Genomic DNA, 15,523 nt, shown 5'->3' on the forward strand with positions numbered 1-15,523 from the left:
TTCTTACAGGAAAAAAGCCTTGTGTTCCTGCAGGGATTCTCTCCCTGCCTGTGCACTCCGAGTAGTTTGCAGATTTTCTAGCCAGGTTTTGCCAGGAGGACTGAATTTTGAAGAACCTGATTTCCTGGGATTTGGGGGAAAAGAGGTGATTGCTAGAAAAAAAGAGATTCCACGTGTGTCCTAAGTCAGAGAGGGGAGCTTTGCCATCCACTCAGCCCTTGGGATCAGAAAAACTGCCTGAAGAAGATCTGCCCCTTTGATCCCCTGCCACGGGGAAATCTCAGGGAGCACTCAGGCTGTGAGATGGATTCATGGGAAGTGGGATTTTGTTCTGGTGTGTGTGAAACTGGGTGTCAGAACAAGGGGAAAAAGACGTTTGGGGGAGTGGTGTTCACTCTGTTCACAGAATCACTGAGGTTGGAAAAGGCCTCCAGGATCATCCAGTCCCACCTGTGACTCATCCCCACCTTGTCACCCAGCCCAGAGCACTGAGTGCCATGTCCAGTCATTCCTTGGACACCTCCAGGGATGGGGACTCCACCCCCTCCCTGGGCAGCCCCTTTCCAATGTCTGACCAGCCTTTCCATGAAGAAATTGCTCCTGATGTCCAACCTGAACCTCCCCTGGCACAGCTTGAGGCCATTTCCCCTTGTTCTGTCCCTTGTTCCCTGGGAGCAGAGCCCGACCACCCCCCCCAGCTCCCCCCTCCTGTCAGGGAGTTGCAGAGCCAGAAGGTCCCCCCTGATCCCTCTTTTCTCCAGGCTGAGGCCCCCCCAGCTCCTTCAGCAGCTCCTGCTGCTCCAGCCCCTTCCCCAGCTCCGTTCCCTTTCCTGGACACACTCCAGCCCCTCCATGTCTTTCTTGCAGTGAGGGGCCCAGAGCTGGACACAGGATTTGAGGTGTGTCTTCCCCAGTGCCCAGACAGAGGGGAAGAAGGTCATGCTGGTAAAGGTCAGGACTAACTCCTCATTCTTTTTCAGTACTGCCTGTCAGGACATCCCACCTTGCCATGCAACGTGCTCAAGTTCAAATCCACCACCATCATGCTGGACTGTGGGCTGGACATGACGTCCACCCTCAACTTCCTGCCGTTGCCTCTGGTCCAGAGGTGAGTTCTGTGGCCTGTCAGCACTTAAGGCTGCGTCTTCTTGGGTTGCAGTTGGAGTGCTCTGCCTGAAATGGGGTTTTGGAAGGAGGGAGGAGATGGGTACAAATGAACAGCATCATCTGATATCATAAATAGACTTTGTTCACTTAAAAATTCTCTTTATCAAAATAACGTCCTTTGGCTCGGTAGACGGAAGACATTTTATGGATTTATTGATTGGTTTTTCTAGATAATTTATTCTAAGCTTCAGTAAAGTATTGCTGCAACTGCTCAGCACAAGTGAGGTCACATATCTGTCATCTTTCTGGCTTCTTCATGCAAGATGAGATAAATGGGTAACAGAGATGGAGTGTGTGGAGCCCAGTTCTGTTCAACCACCATCTTCTCAGGCTTTTCTTGGAGCACAGACTAATGCAAAGGAAAATAGCACTTAGCAGTCCTTGTTAGTTGCCTCCTTGGCATAATTGTTCCCTTTTAAAAAATGAAATAAATAAAAGGGCAGTGCAGCTGGGCACAGGGTTGGATCAGCAGGGAAAAGGAGTCTAGAAGACAATCCTGAGATCAAGACTCCTTCCATGCCCTACTACAAAGTTGTATTTCCCCAGGTTTTTAGATTAATTTGGATATTCAGCTAGGATGACTTATGTCTTGAGTAAATGGAATCAATGGCAAAAATTAACAGCTGAAAAGGTGGGAATGAGTAACTCTTAGTGATGGGAAGCAGTGGGAGTTTTCTCAAAAGCCATTCAGTAACTTTGATCCACGAGGAAACAAGTGAGGGAACGTTCTGGGTTCAGAGGAGGCTTGATGGAGGGGGGAAAATATGATTGGGAAAGGGAGTTTCCTAAGTGACCTAATGAGGTTAAAGCAGTTTGTCCAGCACTTCCTATGATTTGTTATTTTTCAGAGAGGAGAGGAAAAGAATAGACAATGTCTGCATTGTTCTGCAAGAACGTGGAGTTCAGGATCTGCTGTAGAGAGGCAACAGATGCCTTAAGAGGGATCAGTGTGATAGTTGATTTTTTTGTCCCATTCCATAATGCAGTCGTTGGCTGCAACATCTGCTGCTGGGGCAGAAGTAGAGTTTGAAGGGATCCAGAAAATTTGGGAAATCCAGGTACAGGCAGAATTACCTTGCATTAGCTTTCACCCCCCCCAAATAAAAAGGAAGTGGAGAGAGGAACAAGTAGCAAAATGAGGTGATTGAACAAAGGCTTAAGAGGTTCTTTCGGCCGGCAGGAATCAGCACTCCCTGGGGATATGCCAGCTCTGTCTGCTGATAGCAGACCCTGGGAATGAGCAGCCAAATTGCAGGTCACAACCTGGAATTCCCCAAGTACCTCCAGAATGTCGGCACTAAAATGACTCAAACTCAATAAGAAAGGATGTCAGATTTGACCCCTGATGGCCCAGTGGAATCGGAGCAAACAGTTGGATTTAAATCCAATCAATCTTGTCGGTGAGGTGATTGAACAGCCCTTCCAGCAGGGATTGGCCTGAGCACATGGACTTGGGCGAGTAATTGATCTCTCCAGTGCTCTACAAACCAGGTGTCCTGCAGAGAGTGGTGGAAATGAGGTAGAAACTTGAGGAGGAATGTGGCTGCCACTGGAAAGCCCTTATCTCTCTGCAGTGCTCAGAGTTGTACCTTCATAGATCAGGTGTCTGTGCCTAAATACCTCTGAAATTCAAATGTGCACTATCAACACGACATGGGCAGGTGACAGAGGGGTGACATTGCAATCAGTTGCCAGGTGAGAGATGACAGGAGAGACTGGCTGCCTGAGGAATTTTAGCACAGGTCAGTCAGATCTGAGCTGTGTGTCCTCTCAGAACCAGGTGTGCTAATCTGAGACAGACCCATGTGAAATCTTCATCAGAGAGGAACCACACTTCTCTCTGCTGCCTCTAATCCAGAGATCCCCAAAGAATGACCCAGGAACTGCTTGGGCTCTGCAAGTGTGAGCCCTCATTTTTACCTCTGTGGAGCACTGAGGAATGACATTACAGAGGATCTTTGCTATGCAGCTCAGTCCTGTGTCACACCTGGCTTGGGACCCTCCTTGAGCAAACATTTTGAGAGCCTGTGCTTTAATCTCTGAGAGAGGAAAGTGCTGCAGTGTTTGTGGCACGAAAGGGACTGGGCATTTTTTAGAGTTCTTTGCTCTCCAAAAAAAAAGCCCATCAAGAGGTACTTAGATTGCCCCTTGCCCTGGCAGTGGCAGTCCTTGTTCTCTCCAGCCCGTGGAGCACGTGCAGGGCACCTGCAGTTGCCAAACCCTTTGTGCCCTCTCCTGTGCTTCAAAGGGGGTTTGTCAACGGGAATTTTCTCCCCTGCGCCAAAGTCAAATGCAAAGCAGTAAAATGAACATGTGGGAAGCTCTTAACCTTTCCTGTCCAACCATGACACACTTGCTCACATTATTTATGGGGCAGTTCCAGCTATTTTGGATTAATCAATCACTCTATTACAATGTCAAAACTGTGTCGGCAGGAGCTGTGTTGCTTCTTGGCTTCAAGGTAAAGAGTCCTTTCTGTCCTGTGTTGCTCATTCCACTTCCAGCCACACACAAGATCCAAAATCTGCTGATTTTGCCTCCCTGACAAGGCCTTACCCCCCTCAGTGGGTGCCAGTTTAGTACGAGTCAACAGTTGCTCTTTCGCTGTGAATAAAGCAAAACTCACACGAGGCTAAATTAGGAGGGCAAGAATATCAGGGAAAGTTTATTCTGCTCTGCCTCGTGCTGGTGATCCCACAGAAAGATCCAGGGATTTGCCAGGGATAGCTGGACAAAGCCAGACTGACCTGACCTAGTCATTGAGACATTGGACTCCAGACCTCCAGATGTCCCTTCCAGCCAAGTTTTCTGTCCTCTCCTCCTGTATCTGTCAAAGCTGTTGCACATCAGACTGGTTTGTTCTGCTTTTTCCTTGCTTTTTCCATAGCTCTTTTAGTCTCACTGTACCAATTATCTTCAGCCTCCTCAGTCTCCAAATTACTGCTCCTAAATTGTGTCTTTGAACATGTTGGTGTGGAGTACATTCAACCACTTCATCTTTTCTATCATCAGACTTCTTCAGACTTAATCCTCAAAATGGGACACACTTCTCTGGCACAGCCTTTCCACGACAGATCCTTCTACTCTCTCCTCTTACCTTCTGTCTTCACTGCTTGAGTCTTGGATTTCCTCTTTTTCCTTCCTTGGGACTTTCTGGGGTGTCAGTTAGAATTTGTTCTTTCATATCCACATTAATCTGAACACAACATTCCTCTGAGCCCTCGAATCACTTCCTATTTTCAAGATGTTTAACTTGAAAGCCCTTGTAGGCTATAAACATGTTTGTCTGTAGAACTTAGTGCCCAGCACTTCCAGATTTCGTTGCAACCAGGTTCCAGATCTGAGGTTGTTGCAGGGCTTGTTTCCAGGTGGGTTCAGTTCTCTTGTTACCTCCACTTTTTTTTGGATTTCTGTAGGTGTGCTTGAGTCTGGGCACAGAGTGGTTTTAGAGCTAAGTTGGAGGCTCCCACAAAAATCAAATGTTATGGTGAAGTGTGGAATAAGTCTCTCAGTTAAGGCAGCAAGAAATGCTGCAGCAAGTACTGCTGTAAACTCAGGCTTACAATGTCCACCTTGAAATTTCTTTATTAGCATTTGAAACTATTAAAAAAGGGTCTCTGCTGTTGCTTAGAACATGCACTTCCCAGCAAAGCCTCCTTGCCCCTTTGTCCTTCAGCAGAGGTGAATGCTCTGCAGCTGTTGGTGTGGCTGCTCAGGGTGGGAACTAAGCAGGAAACCATGTTTTATGTGATCTAAAATCCCAACCTGTGTCTACAAACACTTCGTCCAGAGCATCAGTCTTCCCCTGCCATGGCTAATGGGAATATTTGTCTGTTGTCCTCTGTCCCAGAGCACTTTTATGGTGCTTTTGTGTTGTTTCAAGCCCAGAGTTTGTTGCTGCCCCAACTTCTGTTTATTCATCCAGTTTTACCACAGGGCAACTGAGCAGCACTGAGCCTTTTTGAAATTCTCCTCATAAATGACTACAAACTCCCTGCAGGCCCCATCCTCTTATTCTTTTTACTTGGAAGTGTCATAATCATGATTTGCAAAAGTCATTTTGGTGAACACTTGCCCACAGTGAAACTGTCTGTCTGTTTTATTGAGACTGTTACTTCCCTGAGACAGGAATGCTGTTCTCTGCCTGTGTGACACCAAACAGAAGGTCTGTGCTTGGCCACTGATCATGAGCCAGTTCATATTCCAATAATTTCTCTTTCTTTTTTTTTTCCACAGCCCCAGGCTGTCCAAACTTCCTGGTTGGGTTTTGAAAGATGGAAGCACTTTTCTGGACAAGGTACTGTACTTCTGGAATTTTCTTGCCATGCCAAAAGCTCCCTGACAGGTTAGGAGCAGGAACAATATTCCACACTGACTCATCCCAAAGGTTTCTGTGGGTACCTTTACCAGCCAGAGTGTCCTTGTAGAGCAGAAGGGTTTGAAACAAAATGCTAATAGCTACTCCAGGCTCTCAGTCTTCAGAGGTAGCCTAGATTATAAAAAATCCTCTTTAAAATGCAGAAGTCATCAGTATGAATATTTTTGTGTTTCATGGAGCTCCATAAATAATAGTGCCTTGCCTTCTTAGAGTGCCTTTTATTCCCCAGTCTCACTTTTCTGACACTGAAGCTTCAGAGTATGCTTATAAATGAGGTTGGTACTGTACCTTTTTTGAGGCAGGAGGACTCTGAGAGAGTGAATGGTTTGCCTATGGGAGGTCCCTCAGAGAGGAAAAGCTTGTCTTTGGCCTCTGAAGTCAACATGTGTTCTGCTGCTGGACATAGCAGGGAGGATTTTATCTCCAGCCTCCTAATTCTAAGACACAGAACTTCCTCAGCTACATGAGAGACACAGAATTTCTCTTTTTTTTCCCCTCTTCTTTTCATTACATCAGTTTTGTAGGCAGAATTTATCTGGGGCTTCAACCAAAACTTGGCACTGCAGCCTCCAGCTTGATCTGCCACGGGGGAACAATGAACAGAAAAATATGTCAGAAGTTAGTAAAATAGGCAGGTACATTTCAGATGTGGGCAGCAATAGGTACCAGTGGAGAAAATAGTGTTTTAATAGACTGTTCTCTGACTATGTGAACATTAAAGGAAACACTGATAATAGTTGGTTATGTAGGGGACTTTGAGGTGGACAAAATGGATTGATCTGATTTTTACAGGCAAGGGAGCTGAAGATCATAGATTAAAGACCTGATTTTTCTTCTCATTGGAGACAAAAGAAACTGTACAGGCAGCATTTGTGTTGGTAAAATAGTAACAGCTCTATTCAGAGCACTTGTTCTCTGGCAGTCACAGGCTGCAAAGGCTCAGGGACAAGGAAAGGAGTTGCTCAGTTTGAATTCCCTGGAATATGTTTCTCCTGAACCCCAGCCCGGGTCTCAGAGCCCCCAAAGAATGGACTCACTGTCAGTATAGTTTTAGATGGGATGTATTTCCATTTCTGGGGTGCTGCTGCTGCATTATGTGCTCCAAACTCACCCAGTGCCAATGGAAATCATGTGTTAGAAATTCAAATGCAGCATCTCTTCCCTCCACCTTGACCACTGGGGCTGCCTGGAATGGTAAATTCCATGACCCCTGCTGGAAAAAGGCAAGGGAAGGAGTCAAAGGGGGGTGTTTCATCATGTGGGGTGGACATTCCTGTTCCAGTGACAGTTATAAAACTTCAGTCCTGGAGAGGCACTGAAATGTGCTGAGATCTCCTTTTAATCATTTTGAACTCCCTGGAGATGAGGGTGGGAGACTTCTGCCACGAGCTGTAATTGCTCATTCGTTAGGAGTTGGCAGGTGCACTGTAATTATTAACAATGGGATTCAATCTTTAATTCTGTCAGGCTGGCTCTGGCTGAGACCCCTCACTGTGGGACAAGGGAAGCATCCAGGAGAGGAGAGTGGGTGGGAGATACCCTGTGAGGTGTGTTAGGAGTGGAGCTGGGAATAGTTTTGTTCCACACATAGCCCTGACTTTTTATGTGACAAAGATTTTTGATGTCAGCCTTGGAAAAAGAGGAAGAAAATAGAGGACTAGAGATCCGGTGGAGCTAAATCTAATAAAAAGTTCCATGTGGAGCATAGATCCCCAAAAGTTGCTTCATCAAATACTCTGAGAAAGGGGCTAAAAATTGCATTCTGGTCCTAATAAGGCAGAAGAGGTTGGATGTTGTTTGGAACCAAAACTAAATTGCAAACTTGCCTTCCAAACCACCCACCAGTGATTCCCAGGGCTCCTTCCTGACCTGCCAAAGTGCTCCTTCTGTTCTCCCAACAAGGATCTGATCCCTTCAGACACCAAGCAGCTTCATCTGGCATGAAAGGAATTTCAGCAGATCTGCCTTACACCAAACTGTGTCTAGAAGGGGCATAAACATGATGTAATAAAGGGCTGGAAATTCCCTGTTTGGAAAGTGCAAAATGTGCTGCACTGGAGTAACATTGGGTTGTATTTTTGTGTCTTCTCTGTTGGTGTGGTTTTTACAGGAGCTCAAGGAGTGCTCTGGCCACGTGTTTGTGGACTCAGTGCCTGAGTTCTGCTTGCCAGAGGTGAGTTTATTTTGCTGAAAATCTGGCTCTGTTCAATCATGTGGGAGAAACTTGTTAAATTATTATTATTACCAGATTATTGCTGTTTAATTGCTGCTCAGTAAATAACACTGCTAAAACTGGGAAAAGGATGGAAACAGCCCTTTTCAACAGAGGTTTTGGGAGGTGTGGAAGGTTTCCTTGAGCAGATCTGTATCTCACACAAGAATAAGACTTAACTGTCCCTTTTTATGGGCCTTCCAAAGACAATCTGACTGAGCTGGGCTGGAATATGACAGGATACATGTGCTGATCCAGATAAGGGCAGGGAATGAAGACAAGGAATGCTGTTTGTCTCTAACCATGGATTCAGGACCTGCCCAGTGGAGCTCTCTGGGGAGCTGAATGTGTGGTTAAGCCAGGTTTGGATTCTTCTGGGCTGCATTTCTGCCAGCAGCACATTTAGGTTAAAAACTTTTGCTGCCTTCTTTGCTGCCCATCTCTGCCTCTTTGAGGGAAGAACTCTGCCTTCAAATCCACTGACGTGGCTGCAAGTGGCTGCTTCTCAAGCTGGTTTTTACAAGAATTCATGGATTTAAAAGAAAAAAAAGAAAGCAAGACTGTTGAAGATGTTTGGATTACCTGAGGTCACCTGGCTGATCAGGGTGATGCTCTATGTAGGAGTCAAAAGCTGAGCAGAGAGAGATGGAGGTGAATGATGGGGAATGGTCTGGGAATAGTATCCTCTTCCCTCAGTGTGTTCAGACTGTGATAACATCAGTTCTTTCATTTCATGTTGGGATGTTTTCTCTGTCATTCAAAGACAGACAATTGCTTTTGGGCAGCGATTTTTTTTTTTCCCCTTCTGCCTGACCTTGTTGGCAGGAGGCACAAAACACTCCTGGAAGGTTGTTGTCAGCTTACTGGGGCTCTGGCAATAGTGTTTTTCTGTCTGTGGATCCCAGGAAACTCACCTCTGGCAGCTCCTGACTCTTGTCACTTCGATTCTTCCAAGCAAGTTTGCAGCTCTGGTACTGGCTTTGGCAAGTGATTCCAACAGATTATAACCATTCCATCCCATCTGGAATGGTTATAATCCAATCACACCAAAAAAAAACCCAACCCAAAGCCCTAATAGTACAGGGTGCTTCTGATCTCTTTGGTTACTGTGCTATGGAAGGAATATGGGAAGCAACTGTATGTGTAGAAAATGCCATTGTGGCTCAGATGTGGGGAAAGATAGAGTTTTATGTGCTGGATTCCCTTCAGAATTGAGACCATGTGCAGGAAGGATAATCTGCTGGGGTTTAGGATGCTTCAGCCAGGCTTTCTGGTTACTTTGTTGAGCTGGAAAACACCCACATGTGCAGCTCTAAATAGGACAGACGGGGAGTCACTGCTTCGTTTTACCTGTGTTACCACTGCATGGAGCTGCTTCCTGGCAGCCCATGTTACAACAACCAGCTGCACTTGTCACCATTGCAGGGACTTTAAAATTGGCCTCCCAGATGTTTTCCCAAGTTCCCAACAGATGCCAAGTCTCTGTGAGCACCAGGAAGAGATGTGCTGGTGATATCCAGCTCACCCCTTGAGCTCACCTGCCTGCAGGAGTTTCGGGTGTCATGGCCAGCTGAAAGCATCAGCACGGTGGGAACATTGCTGGTGTTTGGCAGCACAGGATGAGAAGGAGCTTGTGTGAAAGAGGCTTTGTCTTTCCCTTTGTCTCCTTCCACACCACTTCTTTTGAAGAAACTTGTCTGCAAAAGCAGTTAGTGGGAGAATCAGGGTATCGCTTCCAGGAACACCATTGCCAAAGCAAGCCAAGATTTGGATCTAATCCAGCAGCCACAAGGTGCTAAAGGCTGTCTGGGCAGCAGAGTACACTCACACATGTCAGAGTGCAGGGTGCAGCCCTCTCTTTGCTTGGCAACCTTCTGCTCTTTCACTTCACATCTCAAGGAACATTTTGAAACCTCTTTAGTTCAAAGGCACTTCGGTGAGATCGCCGCAAGTCCCAGGGAAGATTTGACTTTGTTTTGGTTTTGACACCCTTTTCATCCTTTCAGTAAATGCTTCTGAGATGTGGGATGCTGAAGGCTGGAGAGTGATGGTGTGTATCCTCCCGAGGGCTCACCTGGGCTGGGGTTCAGCTCAGGGCTGGAGCATCTCTGAGAGATGGACTGGGAGAGCTGGGGGGGCTCAGCCTGGAGAGGAGAAGACTCCAGGGAGGCCTCTGAAACCCTACCAGTGCCTAAAGGGGCTCCAGGAGAGCTGGAGAGAGACTTGAGACAAGGGATGGAGGGACAGGACAAGGGGAATGGCTTCCCACTGCCAGAGGGCAGGGAGAGATGGGATATTGGGAAAAAACTGTTTTCTGTGAGGGTGGTGAGGCCCTGGCACAGGTTGGCCAGAGAAGCTGTGGCTGCCCCATCCCTGAAAGTGTTCCAGACCAGGCTGGACAGGGCTTGGAGCAACCTGGGCTAGCAGAAGATGTTCCTGCCCATGGCAGGGTGTGGAATGAGTTTTAAGGTCCTTTCCCACTCAAACCACTCTAGAATTTGATTCTGGACAAGGTGAAAACCAGTTCATGAAGGAACCAGGCCTTGGCAGGAGGAGGCATCAGCGGATCCATTGATACCACACAGTGAGTGTGTCTCTGCCTGGAAGCTCAGTGAGATAAAAGGTGCCCTGTCAGGGATCCCAGGATGGTGTTTCACCTCCTGTTCCCAGCTTGGAGATCGTGGCTCCAACATTAGCTGTGATCATGGACTGAAACCATGAGTGCTCAGAGAGGAGTTAAGCAGCTTGTCACCAGAGCACTGTGTCAGCCCTCTGAAAAGCAGAGTGACCTACTTTCCTGCCTTTTTTATTCAAATTGCTGGACCAAGCCTTGTAATCAGATAATATGTGCTTGATGAGTGTTGAATTCCATTAGCTGCTCTATAATAACTGAGTTAGAGGTCATACATCTTGTAAATTCCTGACTTGACACCGTTTGTGTTATAGCATTACCAGTAAATATTTCTAATTAAAATTCTTTTAACAATGTGTGAAATCTTCTGTTGCTCTCAAAACTCTTGTCTAAACTGTCACATCAAAACAAATTGGACCCACCCAACTGTTTTGTTGTAGCTTATGAATGAGCTTCATCTCCTGCTGTAGAAAATGTGAATGATAAAGATGCCAAGAGTTTACTTGGGGAAAATAGAATTATTTTAAGTGTAGGAATAAATACAGTCTTCATTCATCTCTCTCACTCTCCTGGGGTACAGTAGGATGTGCTGCATAAAAAAAATATGAGCCACCCTGCTAAATCAGTGCTGCAGAAGTTTTGGTGTCTGTTCCTCCCTGAGGAAGTGCACATATGAGTTCTTTGATAAAAGTGTGATCACCATGGATCTCATATCAGCAGCCATTTCCATGTATGAAACACAGACAAACCCAGGACATGGTTTCCTTTTAGGGGGCTTTTAAATAAATCTTGTTAATTTGAAGGAAATATTAATCTTTGCCACAGCTGAGGCATGGCACGAGACAGACTTTTTTTTTTATATGAACTGGTTACCTTCCTGCACTATAAATTAATAAAAACCACCCAAAACAGAATAAGAAGTTTTTCTGCCATTGCTTAAACTGCATGAAAGGGTTAGATGTTGCTTATCTCTCTGCTCTCTTTTCAGACTGAACTGCTTGACCTCTCCACGGTGGATGTGATCTTGATCTCCAACTATCACTGCATGATGGCACTGCCCTACATCACAGAGTACACAGGGTTCACTGGCACAGTCTATGCCACTGAGCCCACTGTTCAAATTGGCAGGTAAGGAGCCCCTTAATGTTCTCCACTCCTCTTTCATCACTGCTCAGGAGAAGGTGTGAAGGACAACCTGGGGAGAGCAGGGGTGTCTCGTTTTCCCAAGAGGCTCTTAGGCAGGAGCTGAACACCAGCCAAGTCCTTAGTGCTGCAAATGTGTTAACTCAATGCTTCCCAACCTCTGGAACCATCTTCAACACTTGCAGCAGGTGCTTGGTGTTGAATCCAGGCAGTTGATGTGGGACAGTAGATCTGGAGTGGGCTGAGACACCTGGAGCAGCAATTGCCATATAGCCAACTTTGAACCTCGTGGATTAGGGATTTCTCCTGCTCCTCTCTGATCCCCTTAAACAAAAGGAGTCTTTTCAGTAAGAAAACTGGAAAAGGTTGCCCAGAGAAGCTGTGGCTGCCCCATCCCTGGAAGTGTCCAAGGCCAGACTGGATGGGGCTTGGAGCAACCTGGGCTAGTGGAAGGTGTCCCTGCCCATGGCAGGGGGTTGGAACTCATGAGCTTTAAGGTCCCTTCCAAGCCAAACCATTCTAGGACTCTATGATTCCATATAACCACACTTTCCTCCACTCCATGGAAGGGAATTTAAACAGACTTCACCTCAAACCACAGTTGAGATACATAAGCTCTGAATCCAGAGAGAAGCACTGAGGAAAACAGCAGCAACAGGAGACTGAAATAGAACATCTAAGACCTGACAATATGGTCAAACCCATAACAGTCACCAAACTTGCCAGTGTATTCTTACAAAATTGTCTTGTTGATTGAATAGGTCAACACCAAACCCTGCAGGTTTGTCCCTTGATGAGGCCTGACTGGCCTTGTGGTCTCTGCCTCCCTCATGCAGAGCAGCTGCTGTGTTCAGTAATTAGAACCCACTTTAGACCCTGGTATCTGGACTACTCTGTAAGCACTTCAGAGCAGGAATCTTTGGCTGTTAAAGGTCCTGTGCAAACTTCCCATGCCAGAGTAATTCCCCCATTGTGTGAAAACAAACAGAAACTGAAGGCCCTTGTAGGTGAAAGGAATTGTATGAATATGAACTAGAAATAGAGCTCTGGGGTTGGTCCAGAATTGAAGATAAAAGTCTTCTGGGAGAATGTACTGGTGTGGTTCTCCCCATCCCAAGTAATTCCAGATGCCATTCTGCAGGTAAATCTGTGACTTCCTCCCTTCAAACCTGCACACAGCTACAGATGCAGTGAAATCTGCAGGGAGAATTTCTAATGCCTGACATATTTCTCTGTCTCAAATGTGCACTGGTAGAGGAGGAGGGTTCCCTCTGAGGATGTGCTTGGCTTCTCCGGGTGATAAACGGGCACCAGCTAATGAGCTTTCCTTGTGTATTTTGTCTCATTCCACATGACAGGTTATGTCAGTAATGAAGGAATTATCTGGCACTTTCCAAATAACCCATAACCCTATGGGCCAGATCCTGTGCTGTCACAGCCAGGCAGGTGGAATTGGGAATGCTCTGTGGAGAAAGAGGGATAGTGTTGGTTGTCGGGTAATCGCTGCGATGGCTCTGTGGGAAGATCCCTCTTTAAAACTGCCTGGCAGCGTTAACAGCTTGTGGGGTATTTTGGAAAGATTTGGGACAAAGCTCTCAACTCTCTCCTGTGTGAGAGGCTGCAGTACTAATTTAGTCCTGATCACCTTTTCAGACTCCTCATGGAAGAACTGGTGAATTCCATTGAACGCGTGCCAAAGGCTCAGTCTGCCTCCATGTGGAAGAACAAGGAGGTGCAGAGGTAAGGAACAAGTCACCGGGAAAGGTGGCTGTCCTAAAACACTGACCAGAGTTTAGGATTCACTGGAATGATGGGTCAGCTCCCACCCTCTGAGATTTCCAAGAAAAAGGTTCACTTGGGTCGGTTCTTTCTCTAAATTCATTCACACGTTGTTGGGCTTCCAACCTCACAAGCTTGATTTAGTTTAGCTCCATGGTGGTGGATAAAACCAGCACATTTTTGTATTAACATCATAAAAAATTGTTGAAATTAGCAGGCTATTTAAACTTAATTATATTGTATTGGAATAATTTAAATTTAAAATGATATTAACGTTCATGTTCGCTGAAATACTAAGAAAGTCAAGACACAACTGTTGGAGGTAACAGAGCAGTGTTACCTTTCTTACCATCTTCTTTTACACCTGAACAGCAGAAGTGAGATTTTTGGCTTTCCAAAGCTTCAGACCAAATCAAAACCTGAATAAAAAAGGTTATTTGGAAACACCATGTCCATTATTCCAGCTGTTCATCAAAACAAGGTGCTCAAAATTGAGGGCTTCTACATCTAACATTTTGAAAGCCTGTGGAATCTAAAAATTATCCATACAGTTTACTAATTGCAGATAATGCTTTCCTTGGAAATAAAACCAATTTTAGGTGCACAACATGTTCTTTGGAGGAGAGACTTTCCTTTTTAGCACATTTTAAAGATAGGGTTGGTTGATTAGAAAGTTATTTTTAAAGGCTGCTTTGTGCATTTTTAATTGATCTCCCATTTTCTACCACTAATTCTTAAGGTGGCTTGATTTAAAAGTTCCCAAAAATGAATTATTTCATATGTTGTAAAAGTTGTCTCGTTATTTTCTGGTACCACAAAGCAAAGAAATTAAAAATCCCAATTGCCACGTTTTCAGCTGTATATTGTGTTCCCCTGCTGAGCTTAGGAGCACCCTTTGCACTGTCACTCTCACTCTTCTGAAGAAGGCAAGTAGAACTTGGATGTAAAGCAAAGTAAAGTTTATCAGGATTCTCAGAATAGTGATGGGTTTTTTTTATAATTTTGGAGTTTTGCTGGCCTGAGCAGGCCCTCTCCTGCAGCTCCCAGTGTGTGGAGGGGGAGTTCTGGAGCCCTTATTCCCATCACACCCCCACACAGCTCCCAGTGTGTGGAGAGGGAGTTCTGGAGCTGTTTTTGCCATCACACTGTGGCATGTTTTGTATGCACAGTTTAAAGGAGGGTCATATATCTCAGAGCTCAGAGAATGTCACTTGCCTGGTGGTCGTATTTTAGGAAAAGTGCTGCCTGGCACTTCACATGCTGCTGACTATTCCAGAGGCAAGCACAGAGAGGGAATCTTTGTTCTGGTCCAGCTGCTGGAGGAGGCTGCAGTCTTTTTTTGTTGAAGTGGTATTTAAAATACATTTTCCTCTCTCGTGTTTCTGAGGAAGTACCTCAAAATTAATGTTCTTCCTGGGTCCCATCATGTAGCTGTTCTGAAGGGGGTACCAGGGAGGTACTAAACAGCTATTTAGTAACATAAATTTGCATATCAGAAACTCTGCCATGAGGCCAGAAACCAGTGTTGTCTGGAGACAAATCTGAATTCCCTTTCCACCTTTGCCCTGAGTTCCCCTCTTCACCTCCCTGTCCTTCTGTAACACAGAGCTCCCACCCACCCCAGAGGGCACACAGGGACTTAATTAATGTTTGCAAAGTGTTTTGAGGCTCCTGGTGACAAGTGTCAGGCAGGAGTGAATGGAACTGATTATTAGAGCATGTGAGCAAACCTCCACTGCTCCACAAATCAGCACCTGGCTAATGGCACAGGCAGGGCTGGGCTGACATCCGTTAGTTAAGCAAATGTGATCCTTGAGGAATTGGGGTTTTTTAATACTCAGGCTGTTGCTAGGACAGAATATTTATTACTTCTGAGTGGAACTTGAGTTTCTCAGGCTGATCAGTCCCCATTACTGCTTTGCAGTTCAGCTGGTCCCACTCTGAACAGTTAGTACAGAACACAAAGTGTTGTCATCTCCATTAGATAAAGCACTGGAGCATTTTAAATGCAAACACTGTATAAAATGTAATAATAAGTTCATTAGAGTGGTTTACATTTTTCCATTATCATATCCAATCTGAACTAATAGCTTAGCCAGCTTTATTGCCAGTGGGTTTTATTTGAGATGAGCTCTGTAGATGTCAGCCAGGATATCTTTCAGACTGATTGGGATTCAGGGGGCAAAGAGGAAGTTTGCCTTATGAAAAGCAC

At 45.6% G+C, this 15,523-nt stretch overlaps 1 protein-coding gene across 1 annotated transcript in view; it reads left to right on the forward strand.

Annotated features, from left to right (window-relative positions):
* Nucleotides 1-15,523, forward strand: part of INTS9 (integrator complex subunit 9) — a 62,098-nt gene that overhangs the window by 3,662 nt on the left and 42,913 nt on the right. Inside the window, exons 2-6 of the mRNA XM_051812025.1 lie at nucleotides 981-1,108; nucleotides 5,404-5,464; nucleotides 7,656-7,718; nucleotides 11,378-11,517; nucleotides 13,186-13,272. Of these exons, the coding sequence (XP_051667985.1) occupies nucleotides 981-1,108; nucleotides 5,404-5,464; nucleotides 7,656-7,718; nucleotides 11,378-11,517; nucleotides 13,186-13,272 (479 nt within the window). The remainder of the gene's footprint in view (nucleotides 1-980; nucleotides 1,109-5,403; nucleotides 5,465-7,655; nucleotides 7,719-11,377; nucleotides 11,518-13,185; nucleotides 13,273-15,523) is intronic.

This window comes from Manacus candei, unplaced genomic scaffold, assembly GCF_025592945.1.
Source record: "Manacus candei isolate 608988 ecotype Guabito, Panama unplaced genomic scaffold, ASM2559294v1 h1tg000007l, whole genome shotgun sequence".
In the NCBI taxonomy this organism is placed as follows: Eukaryota; Metazoa; Chordata; class Aves; order Passeriformes; family Pipridae; genus Manacus; species Manacus candei.